This window comes from Pelobates fuscus, chromosome 7 (assembly GCF_036172605.1).
Source record: "Pelobates fuscus isolate aPelFus1 chromosome 7, aPelFus1.pri, whole genome shotgun sequence".
In the NCBI taxonomy this organism is placed as follows: domain Eukaryota; kingdom Metazoa; phylum Chordata; class Amphibia; order Anura; family Pelobatidae; genus Pelobates; species Pelobates fuscus.
The window spans coordinates 53,173,179-53,197,862 of record NC_086323.1 but is presented as its reverse complement, the minus strand read 5'-3'; the positions used below and the strand labels follow the sequence as shown (position 1 = coordinate 53,197,862).

General features: G+C 41.7%; 1 protein-coding gene across 10 annotated transcripts in view; it reads right to left on the bottom strand.

Moving 5' to 3' along the window:
* RASAL2 (RAS protein activator like 2) overlaps window positions 1-24,684 on the bottom strand; it is a 287,911-nt gene that overhangs the window by 56,400 nt on the left and 206,827 nt on the right. For all 10 annotated transcript variants that reach the window (XM_063428261.1, XM_063428262.1, XM_063428265.1 and 7 more), the window contains 2 exons: window positions 11,502-11,608; window positions 844-956 (listed from right to left, as the gene is read on the bottom strand). In XM_063428261.1, the coding sequence (XP_063284331.1) occupies window positions 844-956; window positions 11,502-11,608 (220 nt within the window). The remainder of the gene's footprint in view (window positions 1-843; window positions 957-11,501; window positions 11,609-24,684) is intronic.

Sequence of the window (24,684 nt, the reverse complement as noted above, 5' to 3'; positions counted from 1 at the left end):
TTTGTTATTCAGGAAAGACATGTGAAAGCCTATGAATGGACCCATACATTTATTCAAAAAGATGTAAAATAGTGTATACTAGTAATAAACTTTTATTGGACAAATGGTATTTTAGAATAACCAGCTTTCGGGAGACTCTGCATTTAGAATGTTTAAAAGCATTAATCACAAAAGGACAAAGTCTTAAGCTGTGAGACTGGTGTTCCAGCAACAACAGCACAGATCAGACAATGGTTTATAAATGCTATAGACTTGAACAAGGGAGGATCTTGTCAAAGTTTGTTGTTTCAAAACTTTGTTTGTTCAATAAACAGGAATTACAAGATGTAACTTTAGTCTATTATTTTGCTTTATATTCTTTACGATTGCTCCAAGGTGACTGCGTATATGAAACAAAATGTTTAATATGCTGCTGTTCTTATAGCTAGACATGGGCTAATGAAATGAAATATAAGAGAGTGATATACAATTACGTTATCGTCTTCCAGAGATTGGGATCCCCCTGTATCATATTTAGCCTAATTAGTTAACTAATTATGGCAATAAAGCAATCCTCATTCTGTTAAGAGGTTGTAAATCTTGACTGTAATGTTAAACAATGTCCCCCAGGGTTACACATCACAACTATTTTTATATCTTCCTCTTAACTCAGCGAATTAACAAGGCTCTGGTCATTCCAGTCATAGCTGATTTATGGGCATGTGTTTCACATTGTAAAGGGAGGGAAATGGATTGAATTCACTAAGCACGACAAAAGACAGGAGATAGAATTGAAGGCGCCAGTAAATAAAAGACACAGATCTGCAAAGCAGACAGACAGTGAGTTGTGGACCTGGAGAATACCTGTCACTATCGGCAGGCCGCAAAGATGGGAGGCGAAAGCTTGTGTTCCGGTCCAGCTTTGATTGGCTTTTCGTCCTCTTAATTGAGCCTTTTAGACGTTTACTAAAGAAGCCCTAGAATGGAGAGAAGAAAACATTAAACATAATTAAAGGAGGGGAGCAGATTGCATGGGGTTGCACAGTAGAACAGTGCAATAATTCTGCACATGAAACTAGAGAACCAAAATGAACTGACAACTGTTTCATTCACAATGGTGAAAGCTTCCTACAGTCATTACCAGAAGCAATTTACTCCAGATGCAGAATAACAGCGCTCTGCTACATAACGAGGGAATGTGTTGTTTAAAGAAGAGAGTTCTTCTAATTACAGAGTGTCCAGAAGATTTAAGGTTTTTAATGATAGCAGGTATATTTACGCTGGCAAGGAATAACTATTAAATAGGCTCCAGAGTTTAAATGCAGTATTGTTCAGCTCCTATTCAAAACAGTTATTTCTTGGAAATTCTAGGGTTCATTAGTAAATAAAAACCTACACAACAGCGATGGCTAACCTTGCCACCTGACTTCTGAACTATGCTTTCCATGGAGCTCAGTAGTGTAAACATAAACTAACCTTCAGTGTGAACGCCAATGAAAGGGCAACCTATCATACTCCAGAGAAACAAAATATATAAGAAATGAAGAAGAGCCATATAAACACCATAACCACCACATACTGATGTCGTGGTTATGATGCTAGTTGATTGTGGAGCCCCCATCAATTTAATCAAAACATGGTTCTCTGAGGCACCTGCAACCAGACCTCTGCTTGCCAGAAATCCTATTGCCCCACTTTCATATTAGCAATATCAACTTTCTTTCTATTTGAATGCCATTGATTATCTACTTACATTATGACAGACTCACCTAGGAAACGCAGTCTGCAGCCACGTGCACCATAATCATTACATTGGCTTGTAGTGATTATGGTGTATAGCCTGCTCCTTTAAGTGGGACACAATTTAAATTGTGACAGCACTTAATATGCGAGTTTTACATTACACAAAACTAACCACAGGCTGAACACCATGGGAAAGAAGTTACTGGGATGGAAATGTTAACTATAACAAGGAATTTATATTCCTGTATTCCTATTGCTGCTGCAAGCACCAACTCCCACTCTGTGCTGTTTGCAAAAAAAATGTAATAATTAAAAGACATTATGTTAATATAAACTGTAAAAAAGTGCCTCGTGTTCCAATTAAGATCTCCTTCTTCTGCTCCTAACTTTGGAAATGAGATTTCCTCATTCTGTCACACTGTACTCTATGGAGAACCACCCAACCACATACTAGAGAGATCAGATCGTGTCAGCAGATCCCAGCTTGTTTATGATTTCACATGTAAACTGTCACTGGAAAAAATAAATACACATAAATAATCCTGTAGCTATAGTAATAAACAATAACTAAACAACCAAGCTTCAAATCGAAATAAAATATATATTTTTTTTCAAGGGAACAAACAAAAAAAAAAAATGTGCACAGCACTGCAAGGGTAAAATTAATTTAAATGGTAAGCAATTGTATTGTGCCTAGACAGCTAGGTGTACAATGCAATTAAATGCAATAGATTATTTTCTAACAATCTTTATCTATATAGTAAACTTTGGAAAAGAATACAAAAGACAAAAAGGAATACATGAGCAAAATGGTTAATAAACACAGATCAAGTCAACTACACGGTATTGGGTAACCAACGGCAAAGCAAAACACGTCATAAACATAATTCCCATGACTGATCGGACACCTTCCTCTCCCAACATAAAGAAGGCATGCAAGTCCATGAATAACTGAATCTAGAGTGAATGGGAGGTCACTCCAATACCTAATCAGAAAATAGCTGCAAAAGAGTACCTTTACTATTTAGGCTGCCATTCCCTCAAATATGATGCTTAACATGTCAAGCAGTATATTGATATACAATACCCATTCCAGGTGCTTTATCCCAAGAGAGAGATAAGAGAGAGATAAGAGAGAGAGAGAGAGAGAGAGAGTGCAGAAGAATGATTGCAGGAAAGTAGGGAGCATTCCAACTTTGAGAACCATTGTATTTCTTTTTCAACAGAACGCTGTTATTGGGATACGCAAGAATTGTCAGAAGTGACAGCTCATTGATCCCACACCTCTGTAAGTAATAGCGAAGAAGATAGTTGATTACTACAGCAGAGAAGAAGAAGAAGAAAAAAAAAAAAAAAACACAAGCAAAACAAACATTTACTTCCACTGCACTTCTGTGTTCAGGGCAACTCTCCCCTTTATGATGCTTTTGCCAGGCTTCGGATCTACAAATGAAATGCCTGTGCCACCCATACAGCACTACAGGATTTCATTTTACACACAATGTCCAGACAGCCAGGGAGAGTAACACTAGTGTGAATTTTATGAACAATAGCACAACCCAGCTAACCTTTCCTTAGCAATCACCTTGAGCATAAATCTTACCAGTGACCGTTCTGTTTTAGGGGTTACTGCGGTTCTATAAATGTTTATGGGAATAAAATGATGACTATTTCCTATAATGAGTGAATTAATGTCAATCTACAGTTAAACCCCTAACGTATGGTTAAGCATTCAGCAACAAAGCGTTCAATTAAGTTCTCATAAGCAATTTAATGCACAACGTGACTGTGTTCAATTGGCATAATACAGGCTATAGGAAATCTAAATCCTTTTGCAAATTGGAAACGTTCATTAATGTCATCCTCTGGAGCCCTTAATTAACACATTTAGTGCCATACAAATTTTATATGTAAAACGATGCTGAAAAAGTGAAGGGAAAAATGCAAAAAAAGCTGATTAAATGTATGATTCTGAATTATATTAATTAAAATGCATCATGAAGGTTAACTCGTATAATCCTTTAGATCCGTGCAAGTCTGAACCCTGAATTGTACATAATACAGCTCTACTGACTCAATTTACAGCACAGTCTGTAGGATTTACCGTGTTTTGTTTTGACTCAGCACATTGGATATGAAATTAAATAATGACTAAACAAATTTACAGCTATAAATTATAATGCATGGAGGAATTATGGACTATTTTATACATATTCAACCACTTAAGAGGCTAAAGTAAGTGTTTAAGATGTGTTTGTGATAGTTAGTGCTTAAATGCAAATCATGATATGAAAGACTAATATTGGTGACCCATAGACACCTGGGTTTGTGCCCCCTCAACCTAAAGATGGTTATGCTAATGGCATTCCACATGAGCTGAGCAGCAGGTGAGAGGCCTAGGATCTGGGAGTGCTCGGATTTCTGCCAACTGCTAAAAACGATTTGACGCAAACTAGGGGGACGATATACACAGGCTATTTGCACCATTATCACTACAAAGAGCTACAGTGGTAACTTGTGTAAACTTATCTTGTAAGTCACACATGATCTATCAGCTTTAATTTATTTAAAAAGTACCATCATCTTTACACCGCTTATGTTTTCCAAGTGAACAAGTGTAACACATTCTGGCACACATCATACATCACTTCTTCACTTTAGTGCAGAAGTTTATTCACAGAAAACCCCCAAAGACATCGGTGTGCCTTATGACCTTGAATACACTGTACCTTGCCTTGTTTAAATGTTTGGCACACTGCGGGAATATGTCCAACCCACGTCACATTGTGCAAAAATAAATATGAAAAAAATAAAAAATAAAAAGTACCAATTATATTCTACAGCAGTATTCATAAATCATTTTCACAAACACTACTATTTATAAGGTTTAATAGAATAACACAAAGCCCACTCACAGAAGCATTAGTGTTGGTAATAATGCCATTATATTTAGAAGACTATCAGGGTCTCAGGCTTCCTATTATTTTACACACAGTGATGAGTCAATGCAACAAAGAGCCTCAGAGAGTTGTGTGACTGGTGTCATCGTGACTACATGGCACTGTAAGCAGAATTTTCTATGTACCATCTCATAACACTTTAAAAACTTCCTATACATTCTGCTGATTTAGAAGTCTGATGTATATATAGAGAATGAGAGATTGGAATGCTAAGAGATTCCCCTACAGATACAGTTTGATTGAATTATGAGATCATAGGACTTCTGTATTATTTTTAATTCTAATTTTATTGCAACCTTAGCAATAAATATATTCAATATTAACCAAAAAGTGCATCCACAGCAAGTAAATTACATTGCGATATAGCTGTATGGGATACATTTTCAATATCAAGTTACACAGACTAAAGTAGGCATGAGAGAATGAGAAAAAGAATATTAGCACTATCCATTAAACACAAAAAGGATCACCTGCAGGTAGTGGAAAGTAGATGCAGAAAGTATGGATTGCTAGTTTTCTTCAGGTAAGTGAACTTCAATATATAAAAGCATTGAAAGAAGCTGCTATTGGCTACCCTTGTTTTTGGTCTGGAAAATGATCCCCAAAAGAGTTATAACAGACTCCATTCAGTATGCCGAAAGCAGGTCTGCAAGTTGCTCATCAGCCCTTGGTGTACTATCACCTTTTTACAAACTGCAGTCTGTGAACCAAGCAAAACTTGTTTGCCCATTTTTTTTTTTGCTCGCTCTTTATTTATAGTAGTGCAAGCATGAACAGTTGAGTTAGATACGCCACGACAGCGATATCAAGCTTAGTAACAAATCATGGCATGTAGAACATTAGCACAGATTTTTGGGGTAAGAACTAATGCAAGACAGTGTGCAGGTCAGAGATTGATTAACGTCGAGAAAAACATGCAATATAAACAAGCTTTGTCAGGCTGGGTAATGTAAGCAGAGTGTTGCAAGAATTAGGACCCCTGGAGCAAGAATTTTAGCATGGTCCTACTTAGTGCAGAAAACTACATGCAGAGTGTGCGTCTGAGGTTCGTCAGGGTATAGAAGATTCTATTTTCCCCGTAAAGCTATCGTTTAGACTCAGAGTGAGGTTGACAGAGGTGGCCATTGCATTTAGTGGGTTATCAACTGGATTTCCCACATGGCGGCACCTAAACTACTAGCAAGCAGTCTAATTTGGTTGCCCATTTTTATCCCTTCACTTCCCTTCTGCTTCAAGGACCACTCCACAAGTGCTACCAACACCACAGTTTAGTAGATATGCCCCCAATGAATACATACATGCATATTTTCATGTATGTATAACTGAGAGTATAGTCTAGAAGAGATTACAAAAGCTGCAGTTCTTATGACTGAAGCCTTTCTAAGCCCTCCCCCTTTTTAACCAATCAGAGGCTTCACACTGAGAAGCCTCTGATTTGGTCTCCACATGCACGCCAGCTCGTGCATGCTCATACACTGTTGCGTGCACCTTGGGGCAACCCGCCGCGTGTGCACTTTAGAAGCTGAGGAGTGGAACTTAGGTCTGTGAGGGAGAGGGGAGACAGGCACGAGCCTGCCACTTCCGTTCGCTTGGGGGATCTAATGAAAGTAGGAGGGAATCCTCCCTGGCTGTCAAACAGCCAGGGAGGAGTTCCCTAGTTAATTTATAGAAATCATCACTTTTATAAACTAGGGTTAAATGTGGGTACTCCTCACCCATTAAGCACTTCATTAAGATGAAGTGCTTTTGGGGTGTGGAGTGGTCATTTTAATAGCACCAAATAAGGCCAAATGAGAAGTTGATACCAAGAATTTGAGTAGCAAAAAGATGTGAAACTTGGATGAAAGTGCAAAAAAATGTGTGGCAGTCCTAAAAATAAATAAAATTGCAGGAATCCAGCATTCGCACAAAAGTACTTTGGAAAGTTGTTTAACCCCTTAAGGACACGACGTGTGACATGTCATGATTCCCTTTTATTCCAGAAGTTTGGTCCTTAAGGGGTTAAATAGGGAAGCCCTATTTGGAACTATAGAGCAGGTATAAGGCAAGCGACATTAAGAACTTTGAGTGACATTTCAAAGAATGAGGCTGATGGGAGAAATGTATACATTTATTTATTTAAAACACGTAATGTCCTCTCTGCATTTGAAATGTGTGGTGGATTTCCTCCCCAACAAAGAACTGTCAGATCATCAAGCGCTTTTATTAACAGTGAAAAATACTATATTGCATAAAGGGTTACTCAAAGCACAGCAACGCCTTCAGTGATTTGAAGTAGTCATGGTACAGGAGGTAATGCTGCCTGAGGTGTAAATCCACCTCTGGCAGTGTCATTAGCAGCCAGGAAGACTAGTTCTGGGCTGCTAATATAAAAACTGTACATGATGCCGATGGAGGAAGAATAGAGGCACAGCACTTCCTTTGTGCCACTTTGGCCTCTCTCAGACTGGCATTTAGAACTTTACTCCCCCTGCAGCGAGATCGCAAGTAAGATTTTACTCACTCCCACACCCTTTTTTTTTTATTTTGAGAGAGAATGCCAGGAAGGGTGACTTCTCCCATAAATAATTTATTAAAACACTGTTCAATAAATGTGTTTTTATTTAAATGGTTCCTCCAACCACAAGGTATTTTAAACAGATTTATACTCGGAAAATGTTAGTGACAATGTTACTTTAAGTTGGCAGTTTATGATGATGCTTTACCTCTATACAATAGAAGAATATTCAGATTACTGGAAGGTTTCTCAGTTATAGTTGAAATAAGCAATTTGTAAAATGGTAGAAATAGGGATCGCAGATGAAATTCAACACTGGTTAATTTTATTAAAGGGGCATTGATTTAAAGTGGTGGGGAGATTTATAAAAAAAGAAGCATCTTAATACACACAAAAGTACTAGGGCAGTATGTTCAAGATAATTGCATCATTTTAATGTGGCTCTGTAGCTTATAAGATTTAATATAATTCAATAGACATTAAGTGAGTAGTTGAGAACACAAACCTCTGGCCAGACTAAGCCATGCACTCCATAAAATCCAAGCTGGGAAACAATGAAACTGCTTTTTAGAATATGCTAAGATTTCACAGTGATATCAAAACTAAATCTAGTACAGATATAATCAGTTTAAAATAAGTGAGCCCAGGGTTCCTTCCAAATATAAAGCCTACGATACCCAAGCTGTTAGATCCAAAGTCAATGATGTCCTGAATCTTCATCAAACCTTAGTACTACTGATCCTAAACTGCATTTGCCATGATGCAAGATTGGCTGTTAATGTTGTAAGAACTAAGACTGCAAAGCTCATTTGAGCAGTTTTCACTTCAACCTATTATTCCTGTAAGTTTTTGTAATTTCCTCATTTATTGTTTAAACTTACAGGGACACTATAGTCACCAGAACAACTAAATTTTAATGCAGTTGTTCTGGTGAGTATATTAGCTCCCTTCATGCATTTTCATGTAAACACGTTTACATTGCCCCTAGGACACCTCCAAGTGGTCCCTCCTCAGAAGGCCACTGGAGGGGCATCGTGGCTCAGGCTGCACAGCAGGCAGCCCTGTTGTTCAGCGTAGGGACGTTGAATTTTCATCATAGAGATTAATTGATTCAATGCATCTTTATGAGGAGGTGCTGATTGGCCAAAACTGTGGTTGGCCCCGCCCTCATGCTGATTTCAGCCCCATGCCGATTTTAGCCAATCCAGTGCTTTCCCCACGGGAAAGTTTTGGATTGGCTAAAAATCAGCAATTTTTGATGATGTCACCAAGGGGGCAAGGCCAGTGCCGGCAGAACCTTGGAGATCTGAAAATAAGGTGAGTTTTAACCCATTCTGAGAGGGCTAAGGCTGGGGGGGAGCAAGCCACCTAAATGGTGGGTTTTCACTATAGGGTCAGGAATACATGTTTGTGTTCCTGACCCTATAGTGATCCTTTAAATCGTCCCCTCTTATAATATTATAAAGGGCTATGGAATATGTTGTCGCTATATAAAGGACAATAAGAAAAATAAATAAGACAGACTTTCACGATATTTAGTTTACATTCCTAAAGTCAAAAACAGACTCTTCTGTAATGTTTGCCATTTGAGAGTAAATCCCACCAAAAATTAAAACAACCACATAAACAAATCCCAAACAAAAAACCCCTGAGAGTGTTGCTATTGAATGCCATCGTAGCTTTACTTATTGAAATGGCATATTAAAATTAATATGACTAAAACGATAAAAAGGTGTTATCAAGAGACCTAAACTAATGCATTTCATAAAAACATGGTTAGCCTAGTGTTGCATAAACATTAAATTTAAATGAACAATGAATTAAACAACAGTTTATTTTAACACCATCTCCAAATTCCAACTCTGTGTTTACACTGTGATTTCAAATGTATGTTTAGCACCTTTACAACGAATATTTTATAGTTGTATGCTGGTTGGTCTCAATATGTCCTGGTGTGTGCATAATATTGCCCAGCTCACTAGTACTGCTCGAGTAAAGATAAGAGAACTATTACACTGATTAATACAAACATCGGAAGAAATTCCCATATTAAGCGTAGGTGTGTTGGCTGAATTTAACACACTTGTCATAGAGAGAAGACTAATATATTTGATCTTTCAATCTCATAACATGTCCGTACATACATTGGGTCACTGTTAAGATGGTTTAAACACATTCTTTTGTGGCCACTTCGGTGGTCTATCCACTTGGACTAAAATTTATACTAGCCATAAAGCATAAAGCCCTCTCATAAAACCAGCTGTCCTCCACTCATGATGTCGTTTGGTGCTCAGTTACTTTAGCAAATTAAAATAATGGAAAAACACACACAGATTTTATTTGCTGGCAAAAAAATGCCATGCTAGCTGCCCAGAGGGCCCATACAAAGCAGTTAAACTATAAATTCAACATGTGCCAACCCCATTTCTCCCCTAGCAAGTCCTAATTATAGCCCCTGTGATGTTCAGACACACTGAGCGAAGCCTGGAGACTGGGATTGCTTCTTGCTGTATTAGTACATAATAATATTACCAATATTTATAGTATAGGACCAAAGCCCAGAACTATAAGCCTTGAAAATCACTCAAGTTCGCCATGATGATTGCAAAAGAACAGCTTTGTTTGCTGAACACAATGATCATTAAATCTGTACTATAACATAAGGCACATGACTCGCATGAGACCAGCTGTTGGCTCACCTGTGCCACAGTGAAAATGGTCTTCATTTCTTTAAGCATCCACAGGAAAGTGGCAAGTGTGGCGACACAGAAGTAAAACAAACATTCATGCTATGTCACTTGGCTATATATTCTATATTGGCATTGAAAGAGATAAGCTACATTCATTTGTAATACCATGTGAATTAATATTTTAATTTGCATTGTTTCTGTGGCATTCTACCAAACAGAAGGTTATTGATAATCAGTCAGTTTAAAACTGCCTTTTGATTGGTTAGTTTAGTTAAAAAAAAAAAAAAAAAGTATTTCTCAGCTATTTTCCCAACTCTGCATGTTTGATTAAAATATGCAACCCTCTTGACAGTTCAATACAATTCAGGTTTAGTGAATAAATCCCTAAGTGAATAATAAAAAATTCAGCCGTTGAACAAAGCTCATGATGAATTTGCAGCTTTTAGATACAATAATGGAGAAAGGAAGCCTATTTAGAACCGGCAGGCTGATTAAAGTAATGTAAAGGCTAAATAACTAGAATTAAAAAAGAAGTTGATGCACGGTGTGGTCTTCAAGTAGAAGATTTAAAAGCAGTAACAATATAGGAAGTGGAATCCCAAACTAATGTTTAGACTCCAATAAAATAACTTCAGTGTTAAACTTGGATGGGCACTGTATAAAAAAAAAAAAAAAGCTATATCTATGCAACTATTAATACTGTAAAAATAAAACTTCTAGTCTCCACAATCACAGCCTGATGCAGGAATGCTACTAGCAAACTCACAGAACCAAGTGACCTTCCCTGATGGTACCATTGGGCAAGATTTTCTCAGAAGGGTACCGTGACTGCATAAGGCAGAAAAACAGGCAGCTGGAAGATCTCAGCAGGTTTATCTTGACCTTCACTTTTGCTGACTGCGTTGGCTTTTGTTACACTAACAGGAACAGAGAACCTAGAGGCAGACGGCATTCCCTCACATCCAATTACACTCCCTGCTTGACAAAAGCAGGTTCTTGCTGCATCAATATTAGCAATAGCAGAAACAGAATGCTCAATCATAACTGCTTTAAGTCCTCACAAGGCAGAGCAGCTGATGAATGGTTATTAGAACATACAATATTCTACTGGCATAGTCCTATTTAAACTTATGTACTGTGATGTGGATGGAATTACTTATAAAGTAGCGAAAATGTTAACCTAAAAGAGGACCCGATAACTAGTAGTTTTAATAATCTCTACCTATCTTCGATTAAAAAAAGATAAAATTATAAAATAATGCTTTATGTAAATGTTGTCATAGCGAGATAGACAAAATTAAAGAGAGAAACAGATATAGATAGAGAAGGCCAGCTGTGTGATAAAATGTAATCACAAAGTACATGCTGGCCAATATAATTATTTTACCAGGAGCAACTTTGACAAACAAAATCTAACACCCATACCTACTAAGGAGAAAAAATAGAACCGACTGCACATTCATTATTGTTAAACTTTACAGTCCTCAGATCAAGGATATCTTTGCTCTCAATAAACATGAAAAATAAATAAATAAATAAGCACAGTGTTTAATTTGCCTATGGAACACAATGCTTTTGTTCTACCGATAGAAACCGGTGTTAAGACGAGGATGTAACAAACTGGGTACTTACAGATACTTTAAAAGGAGAGGTGCTAGCAGGGTCCATGGAGGTGGTCTTGTCAGATGCGCTAGTTCCTGAGATACTCCTTCTCCGAGGTGATCTCTCGGCTGGCACCTCTGTGGGCAAGAGAGAAAGAAAACATCAGGTATCGCCTACAAACATAGTATCGCCTACAAACATGTTGTAAAACAAGAATGAGCTGAAAGGAAATGTTAACAATGACAGGCATCTTTTGTGTAGAGACAATTTTGCTTTCAGATTTCACAGTTAGATTTCTTTCAAAAGTATAGAGAAAACCAAACAAACTCGGACCATGTGTTTTTTAGATGCTGGATTTACAGCAGAGCAAGTTGAACAGGTGAATTCCAGTCTGCAGACACAATGACATTTTAAAGGTAAACAGCTTTTCAAAACTCAAGATTTCCAGACAATATAGTGACTATAAAATTGTACGAGGCAATGAGTCACACATTTCCCAAAGGGTAAAGGTGAGAGGCACATAAAAATGCAGATGTTGGTTAAAAGATATACTGACAACACCAGGCCACAACCCAAACAAATCTCCAATACTATATTATGTGGCAAGGGAGCAGTAAAGTTCAAAAATACAAAGGGTTAAGAAAGGTAATACAAACAGGTAATGGTTCAATATTCATAGCAGCATATACATCAGAAACATTTAAGAAATAAACAAGCACAATTATGAAATAATGCAATTAAACAAATAAAAAAGTAAATATTCTGGAAAAAAGATACTAGAGGATTAGTCCATGAAAAACTAAAAAGATGTATTTCAGGTACTGCTTCCAGGGCTGTTTCAAGTTTGTGGCTGTTTAACCCAAAGTGTAGAACAACTTTAAGTTAAGGTCATCCCAGGACAATTATGTGTTCTTTGACACCACCATCCCATTCAAACATTCACATATGTATAATCTACCTTTATCACATGTGCTGCCCATCTCCTATTCGGTGCTGGGCGGATTCCAACTTCTGCGATGCAACAAAGAATACAAAACAAGGTTTACATTCTAAGGAGTTCTTGATGGTCTCTTGGAGATTACGGGAGCAGTCGTCGGAGATGTGCAGCCTGGCATATTCCACTGCTCTCATAAATCTGGTGCAGCTAAAATGAACAATCCTGGCCTTTTGGCCCAAGGGATCCGTGCTACTTCCAATACAGAAGAAGCTGGATCAGATCCTGCCGCTCATCCCCCACCCTCCCTGTGCCAGTGTGCAGACAGCAAGAAGACACACACAAGACTGCAGCTATTCAATCAATTGCTTCGACTGCATATCCTCATTAGTTATCATCAAGCTATTTACAGATGCCTAACCACTCTCATTTTCTTTCGTTGAAGAAAGTGTCATCAGTGCTACTTAATCTGGGCAAACAATACACACTTAGAGAAAATACTACCAGCCGGTGCCAGTATAAAACCTATTCTCCCCGAAAGGGCAAATTATCTCTGTATACAGTGATCAGCATGTTCTCGGATTGTGAGAAAGAGTAAATAAAAGCAGCAGAACTAAAACCAACAAGGATGGCTGTTCATTAGTGAAGACATCATCACAAAGTACAATTATTTTTATTTTATTATTTATATAGCGCCAAATTCCGTAGGCGCTGTACAGTGAGTACAATATATCGTTAAAGATTCTCTCTGTTGGAATATGTGCAAGTCAGTATCCAGCTTCAGATAAAATATATATCAGAAAAAAATAAAATACAGGTTTTGGTATGTATGGGTTGGTCAATAGACTGAAGAAAGAGCACTGCGATAAATTAAACTAAAGTTGTATCAAAATGACAGGGTAATTAGAATATAACAAGTGAACAGAAGACGTCTTAAAACAAACTAGTTTGAATCACAAAAACTACAGGTTAGCCCTTTACCAGCATGTAGCCTGCGTCCCACTTGTTAAAGATCACTGAAGACCAGGAAGACATTTGACATTTCATACACAATTTAAATTATCAACTGCAGAAATTATCTATTCACTCAAACTAAAACAAAACATTTTAGGTTGAGCAAGGAGGCTGCAGAAATGGCAATGTAGAATTAGATAAACACATTCCATAGCTTGCAACATGATATCAGCAGAAAAGAAATACGGTTGGTTATCAATGCAAAGTTTGAGCCATGTATGATTTGGAATTTTTCGTCTCTCACAGGACAGTGATATTTTGGTGCCAGGAGACAAACTAGTCACAAATAACTCTTGGCAAAGTGGCATCAACATTCAGAGCATCAAGATTGCTTTGTCTGTTCCCAGCGCCCATTGCCTGGGCAGTGTCGGCTACAAATAAAGAGGAAACTGGCTGCTTTGGTCAAGAAAGTGCAGCTCTTCTCTGCAGAGTTAGAAATTTAGACCATCTCAGCTCTTCCAAAATTATACATCTCACTTCCCTATCCATACCCTTTCTACGCTGCATACCATGAATGCATTAACACCAACTGCAAAATCAATGCAGCCCCCTGCCTTTCCACCTCCCTTTCTGATCCGCGGTTTCCATTTCAGGTCAGACCTGCACCAAGTCCGAAGGATCAAAGAATAACAGACAGCAAATACGCAAGATGCAGAGCCCCTGCTCTCTAGCTCACATATGAAGAAGAGTTATATTCAAGAACAAAAGGAATAGCTAGACAGACACTGCTTCTGGTCGTACACTCTCCTCAAAGGATTACGGATGATACAGTAAGCCAAGCACAGAGTCCGAGCTCCATGAGTCAGCATCAGACATGGGAAGGAGGTAAGCATCACCAAGGCATTCCGCAGATAGGAAAGGCATGCTGAGGATTAATCTCTTGGAGAGCAGCCTTGCAGGTTTAACTGGTGGCAAGGAACTTCACACACTTTGTCGGTGCTGCTCACTAGCTCGTCAGTAACCCTTTCAGTGCCACTTCTCATGGAACAGAAACCACCCATGGGCTCTAAATGGCTAAAAGACAAATCAAACAATACTGACATTTTACAAAACCCAACTCTTCAATTGAACATGTAGAGAATGGAAAAGCTGATTCTGTGTTTAACCCTTTCAAGTGCCAGAGGCAAGTGTGGGGAACGGGCATCAGAATAGCAAATTTAATACTAAAAATAACATTGTGGAAGAAAAAAAAAGTGTAATTTGATTTTTGCTCTAAAATGTGCAAATTACAGAAACATTTGCATATTTTAATATTATATTGTGTGCAGCATTTGGATACTTGTATGCAGCTGTAGAAGCAATTACTATGCATTTTACCGTTTGATGCACAAGAGAGTCATAGGTTTTGTATGAAAAGTTGCAATTCCACAGCAAATTTTCTACAAAAAACCCAGTTTAGTGAATCCGTGCGTATTATATTGTGCACTCCTGGAACCTTCTGCCTTTCACCTCCAAGAAATACAGGAAAGGATGTGTACGACACTTCACACACAGAGCTGGAGACACAGTCAGAGTTCACTTGGGGGGAGGGGGGGTGGGGTGGGGGGGAAAGAAGGCTCTAGGTTGACCATTACCCCCTCATCCCCAAAACAAATATTTTGAGATTTTTTTTTTTTACATAGAAAATTAATGTCAAAGTATTCTCGCGATGCCAGCAAAATAAATAAATGCTCTATTCACTATGATTTTAGCATATTTTATCTTTTGTACAGCATTCTCTGAATAGTATATAAGGCTGCAATTAAAGTATAACAAGACCTTAAAAAAACAAAACACTATCTTTTAAACACTTTATATTTATATAAATTATGCAACATATTCAACCCCCCCCCCACTGTAACATTATTCCCCCCCCCCCCAATTCTATATGTAAAAATGTTCTATTATTTTTATTCTGCTCTGAAGATGGCAAAAGGAACTCCATAATCCCATGAGCATATTTTAGATGTTTACTTTCCAAGCTCCCTGAAAAATAAATTCAAAGCAAAACAGTTTAATAGACATAATTATATGTGATTAAAGTTTCAGGAAATAGAAGTCGAACAAAAAGCATGTTTCATAAAGAGCTGCAGGAAATTAGATTTCCCCAGTGTAGTGATATGTACTCACAGATGCTGATTTTATTTTAATATTAGGGAGAAAGAAAAACCTTCAATCCATGCTCAAAATGAAATGGGGGTGTAGCTATTGCAATGAATGTCAAATCTCAGCACTACAAGTGCTGGTTGGATGGAGTTAATGGGTGGGTACCACTCCCTGTTCTATATAGTGTTTAATCTGAGAGTGGAGGTCATTACTTATTTACATGTCATTAATCACAACCTTACCTCGGTGGCATAAGGAGTTGTCATCATGTTTATTATGGATATGTAGCACTTGGCAGCACTTAATGCAAATTTCGGGATATTTTACTGTGCATTTACATAATAACAAAATCTGAGTCTCATCATACATTCAACATGGTAACGGTTATAGCAATAATATAGACAGACATCTGTACTGAAATACTAGAAATTATTATACACTATATCCTTTTACTTTTAACCTCCTAAATGCAAAGGGTTAAACAAGTCCTCTTAGATTCAGCATCTTTATGTTTAGTGTAAAATTATCTTAAACACTAAGATCAGCTGCATGTTCACTATTGGGAGAAAAAAAAAAAGGAAACCCAACACTTCAGAGTTAACCATGAAAATCATGGACCAATATGCAGAAATAAAACATCTGGTATCCCTAAACATATTTGTAATGCTATGCCTTTTAAAATCGGCGATGGGAAGCAATATGTGGATTACTTGATTATAAATGCTGGAGTACCCAGAGGATGTATGCTGTGCTTTCAATTTGCCATTTTTTGATAATGTTTCAACAACTTGACTTGCAGCAAATGTCTACAAAAGGCATATAGACCATAACAGACATAAAAACCTTGCTATCAGGGCAGTAAGAGGCCCAAACAACCAAGCCTCCTGAGTACAATGACAATGTACGGTAAGTCACTAATGTTTTTTTTGATTCCCAAGCCTAAATGGGGGAATCTGGAATAAGACGCGACAGGTCTTTTAACAGTTTTTCCACCATGATCGAGTTCTGCCATCATCTTCTGTCCTGTCTAAGAAGTCCATGGGACGGAATTGTAGCGAGTGCTATAGACTGGCTAGTGCAACATTACATTAGTCAGCAGGCAAACAGGGTACACATTGCATACCTCAGGCATTGCAGTTATCTCTATAAGACAGGGAAGTCAAAGCTAGCTCATTAGATATCACCCACTTAGTGAATAATTTTCAAAAACAATAGCGGGCTCTAGCATCTTCTTCTCTAACCTATACATGAAATCACTAGCTAAATAGGAAGAAATAAGTCTTATTTATCAAAAGTTAGAGACAATCAACACCACACTGACAAGCTGGAATGATACAAAATCCAGAGAGCTGGGATACAGGTTTACTTAGAGGTATATATCAATTACATAAACGCAGGGCTCGAGTCCTGCAGGAACGCGTGGGAACGGCGTTCCTGCGCTTTTTCCACAGCAGGAACGCCGTTCCCATTACTAGTCCTGCAGGACCCAGGGCTGGCACAAGCGGCTGCCAGAGCAGGGGGAGCACAAATCTGAATCCCCTGCCTCTGACTGGGGACTCGGATTTTTAAACTCACCTCTCCCCTTGCAGTCAGTGGAGTCGTCCGGCCTCTCCTGATGATGTCAGTAGGAGGGGGCGTGACTTTCTCTGCTCTTCTCACAGGACCGCTGGGGAGCAGAGGAAGTCACGCCCCCTCCTCCTGACATCATCAGGAGAGGCCGGCTTACTCCACTGACTGCAGGTTCCAGATCCTGTCCCACCCCTCCTGGCCCAAGGTAAGCCTCAGGGAGGGGGGAAGGCACTTTAGTTTTTTTTGTTTGTTTTTGTCCCTTTCCTGAGTCCCTGTCCCCCTCCCCAGTCCCTGTCTCCCTATTTAAGGCCCTGTCCCCCTCCTCAGTTCCTGTCCCCCTCCTTAGTCCCTTTCCCCAGTCCCTTTCCCCCCCTCAGTCCCTTTCCCCCCCTCAGTCCCTTTCCCCCCCTCAGTCCCTTTCCCCCCCTCAGTCCCTTTCCCCCCCTCAGTCCCTGCCCCCCCCTCAGTCCCTGCCCCCCCCCTCAGTCCCTGCCCCCCCCCTCAGTCCCTGCCCCCCCCCTCAGTCCCTGCCCCCCCCCTCAGTCCCTGCCCCCCCCCTCAGTCCCTGCCCCCCCCCTCAGTCCCTGCCCCCCCCCCTCAGTCCCTGCCCCCCCCTCAGTCCCTGCTCCCCCCCTCAGTCCCTGCTCCCCCCCTCAGTCCCTGCCCCCCCCCTCAGTCCCTGCCCCCCCCCTCAGTCCCTGCCCCCCCCCTCAGTCCCTGCCCCCCCCCTCAGTCCCTGCCCCCCTCCTCAGTCCCTGTCTCCCTCCTCAAGCCCTGTCTCCCTCCTCAAGCCCTGTCTCCCTCCTCAAGCCCTGTCTCCCTCCTCAAGCCCTGTCTCCCTCCTCAAGCCCTGTCTCCCTCCTCAAGCCCTGTCTCCCTCCTCAAGCCCTGTCTCCCTCCTCAAGCCCTGTCTCCCTCCTCAAGCCCTGTCTCCCTCCTCAAGCCCTGTCTCCCTCCTCAAGCCCTGTCTCCCTCCTCAAGCCCTGTCTCCCTCCTCAAGCCCTGTCTCCCTCCTCAAGCCCTGTCTCCCTCCTCAAGCCCTGTCTCCCTCCTCAAGCCCTGTCTCCCTCCTCAAGCCCCGTCTCCCTCCTCAAGCCCCGTCTCCCTCCTCAAGCCCCGTCTCCCTCCTCAAGCCCCGTCTCCCTCCTCAAGCCCCGTCTCCCTCCTCAAGCCCCGTCTCCCTCCTCAAGCCCCGTCTCCCTCCTCAAGCCCCGTCTCCCTCCTCAAGCCCCGTCTCCCTCCCTCAGGCCCCGTCTCCCTCCCTCAGGCCCTGCTCCCTCCCTCAGGCCCTGCTCCCTCCCTCAGGCCCTGCTCCCTCCCTCAGGCCCTGCTCCCTCCCTCAGGCCCTGCTCCCTCCCTCAGGCCCTGCTCCCTCCCTCAGGCCCTGCTCCCTCCCTCAGGCCCTGCTCCCTCCCTCAGGCCCTGCTCCCTCCCTCAGGCCCTGCTCCCTTCCTCAGGCCCTGCTCCCTTCCTCAGGCCCTGCTCCCTTCCTCAGGCCCTGCTCCCTTCCTCAGGCCCTGCTCCCTTCCTCAGGCCCTGCTCCCTTCCTCAGGCCCTGCTCCCTTCCTCAGGCCCTGCTCCCTTCCTCAGGCCCTGCTCCCTTCCTCAGGCCCTGCTCCCTTCCTCAGGCCCTGCTCCCTTCCTCAGGCCCTGCTCCCTTCCTCAGGCCCTGCTCCCTTCCTCAGGCCCTGCTCCCTTCCTCAGGCCCTGCTCCCTTCCTCAGGCCCTGCTCCCTTCCTCAGGCCCTGCTCCCTTCCTCAGGCCCTGCTCCCTTCCTCAGGCCCTGCTCCCTTCCTCAGGCCCTGCTCCCTTCCTCAGGCCCTGCTCCCTTCCTCAGGCCCTGCTCCCTTCCTCAGGCCCTGCTCCCTTCCTCAGGCCCTGCTCCCTTCCTCAGGCCCTGCTCCCTTCCTCAGGCCCTGCTCCCTTCCTCAGGCCCTGCTCCCTTCCTCAGGCCCTGCTCCCTTCCTCAGGCCCTGCTCCCTTCCTCAGGCCCTGCTCCCTTCCTCAGGCCCTGCTCCCTTCCTCAGGCCCTGCTCCCTTCCTCAGGCCCTGCTCCCTTCCTCAGGCCCTGCTCCCTTCCTCAGCCCCTGCTCCCTTCCTCAGCCCCTGCTCCCTTCCTCAGCCCCTGCTCCCTTCCTCAGCCCCTGCTCCCTTCCTCAGCCCCTGCTCCCTTCCTCAGCCCCTGCTCCCTTCCTCAGCCCCTGCTCCCTTCCTCAGCCCCTGCTCCCTTCCTCAGCCCCTGCTCCCTTCCTCAGCCCCTGCTCCCTTCATCAGCCCCTGCTCCCTTCATCAGCCCCTGCTCCCTTCATCAGCCCCTGCTCCCTTCATCAGCCCCTGCTCCCTTCATCAGCCCCTGCCCTCTTCCTCAGCCCCTGCCCTCTTCCTCAGCCCATGCCCCCCCCCCTCCTCCTAAGCTCCTGTCCCTCTTCCTCAGCCCTGCCACCTTACTCAGCCCATGGCCCCTTCCTCAACCCATGTCCCCCCCCTCCTCCTCCTAAGCTCCTGTCCCTTTTCCACAGCACTGTCAACTTACTTAGCCCCTGTCCCCCTCCTCAGCCCCTGTCCACCTTACTCAGCCCCTGTCCACCTTACTCAGCCCCTGTCCACCTTACTCAGCCCCTGTCCACCTTACTCAGCCCCTGTCCACCTTACTCAGCCCCTGTCCACCTTACTCAGCCCCTGTCCACCTTACTCAGCCCCTGTCCACCTTACTCAGCCCAGTGTCTGTCGTATACTATGGAGGAGTAAGTGAAGTATGTGGATAGCTTTAAAAGTGGCAAATTTTACAGCCTATCTTGATTCAATGCTTTCCTATGGAGAAGTTCTAATGTGCATTAGGTTCCACCATTGTCGTGACACTGCAGGAAGAGATCACCGATCCAGCAGTGGATAGAGGTAAGTGGGAGGTGGAAATGGGGGGGTGGAACGGGGGGACGGGTTAGAGGGAGGGATGGGTTTTAACCCTTTAATCACTGGGAGGATGGGGGGCGGGGGGGGAGGTTGCAGATGGATACAGAACATAACAGACATAAAAACCTTGCTATCAGGGCAGTAAGGGGCCCAAACAACCAAGCCTTCTGAGTACAATGACAATGTAAGTCACTAACTATAGAGATATAAATACAGTTTAGTATTCCTAACATTATAGTTTTATATTAGCATGTTTTACATTTTGACATCTAAAAGCTTTGAGTGAATTCAGAGTATTATATAAACCTATATTGATAAACTCCACACCTGCTTGTATTAACCCTACATCCACAACAAAAACCCATATCTTGCAGCATTAAACCTGCACCCATGACATTAAAATCCTGGACTCACAACAAGGCCCAACAATGTGCCATATAATTAATTCCAAACAGTGCTGCAAATTATGGAATTGTCGGTGTTGGCTATGTCTCAAAATTAGAAGAACTCCGTGCTGACAATAAAAAGAGTACCAAAATCAGACCTCATGCTTTTCACGACTCCACTTGGGGTTCTAGCCCAGGGCAGCACCCCCTACACCTCCCATGATGCATTGCCAACATTATGGGTGTAAAAGCATTATGGGGGATGTAGTCCACAACAACTGGAGTGCCGATGGCTGCCAACCCCTAGCCTAGTTGGATCTGCTTCAGCATGCAATATCAGAGGCCATGTGCTCTACATAGAATGACTTTGCATCCAACTACTGAGTGTCCTGATTGAGATCTTCACAATATCTACTATTTTCCAACAGGAAGTCTACAGTCTAGAACAACCGCTGGTCTAAAAGGTTTGAGACTCAGTTGACCCAACATTAACGCAGGGGTGGGGAACCTTTGTCCCTCCAGATGGTTTGGACTACATCTCCCTTGATGCTTTGCCAGCATTATGTAGCCCAAAACATCTGGAGGGCCAAGGGTTCCCCACCCCTGTTAACGTAACCAATATTACTATTCTTTGTTTACAATATAAACCAAAACGAAACTGTAAAATGCTGCATAAACTATTAAAATAGGACACCAGTAGCTCATAGCTTATAGTTGAGTAGCAAACAATAGATTAGGAAGATTATCCCAGTTACAGAATTGATTAACCAAATGTAAACATCAGGATTGTCTATGGTACAATAACTGCTGCTTTGCTGTGAAGTTGAGTTTGTCTTGATATTTATTCTGTAGATTTTAAAGGCCCCAGACACCTGAATAAATTATTGTTTACATAAACGGTGTGGAGGAATACATTTTTACCAGTCTCTCGGAAATATTTGAAGTTTACATTTACATGGAGGTACAAATGTTGCATGACTAAGTATGCAACATACAACAAGCACCATTTAAGTTCAGGTTACTACAAAAAATATTAAAGGAACACTATAGTCACCTAAATTACCTTAGCTAAATAAAGCAGTTTTAGTGTATAGATCATTCCCCTGCAATTTCACTGCTCAATTCAAGCTCTTATTTTATTATATCACAATAAAAGTAAGACAAGACCCAATTTTAGAGATCTGGCACTATACCACAACAGCCACCATCTTTATTCACTAAATATACAGCTCCCAAAGGTTTCTCAGTTTTTACTAAGTCAACTCTGCATCTGCAGCAAATAGTATCTATTCGTTTAATATTTTTTATATAGTGCCCTTATTAGAGCTATTTATAATTTATGTAAAAATAACACTGGTAATTATACAAACACAGGATAAATATTTAGACATATTGATACAAAAGGAGAAGATAACCCGGCCTGTGAGCACACAATCTAAAGGAGAATTGTACATTAAAACAGAAGGAACTTTATCCTTGATGGTGCCAATATGAGGAGTATTTTCTTAAAGGGATTCTCCAGTGCCAGGAAAACAAACCCGTTTTCCTGCCACTATAGGATCCTGGAGTGCCCCCTCCCTCCCGCCCCTCATCCCATCCCAGGTACTAACCTGAATCCAGCGCTGATGTCCCTCAGCCCTGGGTCAGGCTCCGCCCACGCTCCTCCCCCGCCGGCGGGGGAGACCTAATGCGCATGTGCTGCAATGGCCACACGCGCGCGCATTCGATCTCTACATAGGAAAACATTATTCAATGCTTTCCTATGGGGATTCCGGAGACGCTGGAGGTCCTCATGCATAGCATGAGGACATCCAGCATCGTTTAGATGACCAAAAGTCATCTAAGAAGCCGGAAGTCTCTTGTGGCTTCCAGGGGAAGAGCCATTATTCGGAGAAACGCGCGTCGGGACAGTTCAGAGCAGTTGGCGGCAGTTAGATAAGCGATGATACTGCAGCTATATTCTATTCTTTAGACAAGCCACCACGCTGTGATTTGAGTATGCAATAATCTATTCACTAGCTAGCAAATCTTTTTTTTCGTTTTTGGGTTTTGGGCATTGGAGACTATGGGAGTCTATACTTTTTTATAGGGGTACCCAACGAAGGCACTTCAGTTTATATAGGTTTCTCCTATGGTTAGTGAATACTGCCCTCCCTGTTCCCAGCTATTATTTATTTTCAGATTTTTCTAAACAGTACTCCCTCCCCTCTCCTTATTTTCAGCACAAATAGCTGTGATATTTTTAACATACCTGTTTTAACATTTAATTGATAAAAAAGTGTGTTAATAAATTCAATTCATGGGTTGCACTTGTACTTGGAAAGTATAGGTTTATGAGGTAGGAGTTATTTTCTACCTCCAAACCTTTCTTTTTCTTTGTTCCTACATATTGCAGTTTATAAAAAGTTTATAAGGGTGATGGGAGTTGGGACCCAGACCACTTCAATGAGCTGAAGATGTCTGGGTGCCTACAGTGTCCCTCTAAGTGAATGCAAATGCACAGCGCCTCTTACTGGAGAGCAACTAGAACTGCCCTGAGATTGACACAGAATTACAGCAGGTGCAGATGTTAAAAGCTTGGGTGGAGTTCCGTGGCTCGACATCACTGAATTTATTTCATCTGTAGTACAAATCTCTGCATGCTACAATATCAAGTGAACATGAACGTCAACTGCTCCTGTACAGTGGTCAGTCACTGCTGGGGTATCAAATCCTTGTGCATGCTAAACAATAGTTTAACTTAACAAATTTCATTAAGATAGTCCAAGTCTCAAATTTTCTTGACAAACCCCCACAACACTCAGCCAGTGGAATTTCGAAAAACCTCAATAAATTACTGAAAAGCAGCATGTTTACCAACTGAACAAGATCCTACATTGACAACAGCTAACTTCAACAGTCCCAGCCTTTGTGGACTGCACTTCCCATGATGCTCAACCAGCCAAACACCTGGCTAAGTATCATCAGAAATGGCCTCCAAGAAAGTTGAAACTGCCAAATATTAGTTTACCATCCCTGTCCATTATAGCTGTAAGGCCTCAACAAACCCAAAACTGCTTCAAATTGGCACGGGGCCTGAAGCATTGCTATAAACTGTTAATATATTTAAGACATTCTATCTGGTTTGTTTAAAAGGTTCAGGATGGTCAACATTTATAAATGTATCTGACTAGAATATTATCCTTCATTGTACAGAAAGGCTCTGAGTGCCAGACTGGGTGAGTGTTAAACTGCTGGAGAGGAACTAACATAGATGCTGATGGCTCATTAGACACAGCACTCACCATCTTCCACAATTATCTAAGAATCAGTGCGCTCTGCTTGCAGAAGTGCCATTTTATCCATGGGTACACACAAACTATATATGAAATAGAACACAATTGCTCACATGTTCTTTATTAGTATAGGTACCAGGCATTTGACATGAAAGTTAGATCCAGTATATTCTACTTAAATCTATAACATTCACTTACAAGGGTCTTGCATATCATCGTACTGCCTACCAGGTCCTCCAGGCAGTAACTTCTAATACATCAACTCTTAATGCAATCACAAGAAATGGACTTTCTATTCCAGTCTCCTTCTGTATTGATCTGCTATCTACATTCCCCCTGCAAGATGCTATTTTCCACAAGTACACAATAATGAATGGCGCTACTAAAATTATATTGATCAGAAAGCTTTTCAGCCATCTTTTAAAAATGAACTAGTTGGAAAGGGCCAAGGGACCTGCCATTGCATCAAAACTACTCGGGACCTCGGTTTACAAATTTAATGCGTTCTCCGGGATGTTTCTTATTGTGAAACATTTGTAAACCGAAACGTGGTTTCCCATAGGAATGCAGTGAAAACCAATTAATCCGTTCTGGAGGTCAGAAAAAAGTCAAAATGTGCTGGCATGGAAACCAACCCACAATGCAGAACACACAGTAAAAGGCATTCAAACGACGAAGCTCAGCTCCCTACCTTTCCACAGCTTGAGAAATGCACCAAAAAGTCCCAAAACAACTGAAAACTATTTCTAGAATGGCTCCAAAACTCTATGCTATAATCCTCCCAGGTGCAATGCATCCTGGGGAAACTTGCTTTGTATTGCAAATTTTTTTGTAAACCGAGGCATTCTTTTCAATGGATTTTCATTTGTAAACCAAAATATATGTTGACCGAAGCGTTTGTAAACCGAGGTCCCACTGTATATATAATGTCCTGGCAACCTACCAGCAAACAGCTGTCAATGTACCACAACACCCATGAGTTCTGCCAGCAACAGTTTTGATAATCAGGCTCGTAAGGAATCATAGGAGAAGGAAATCTC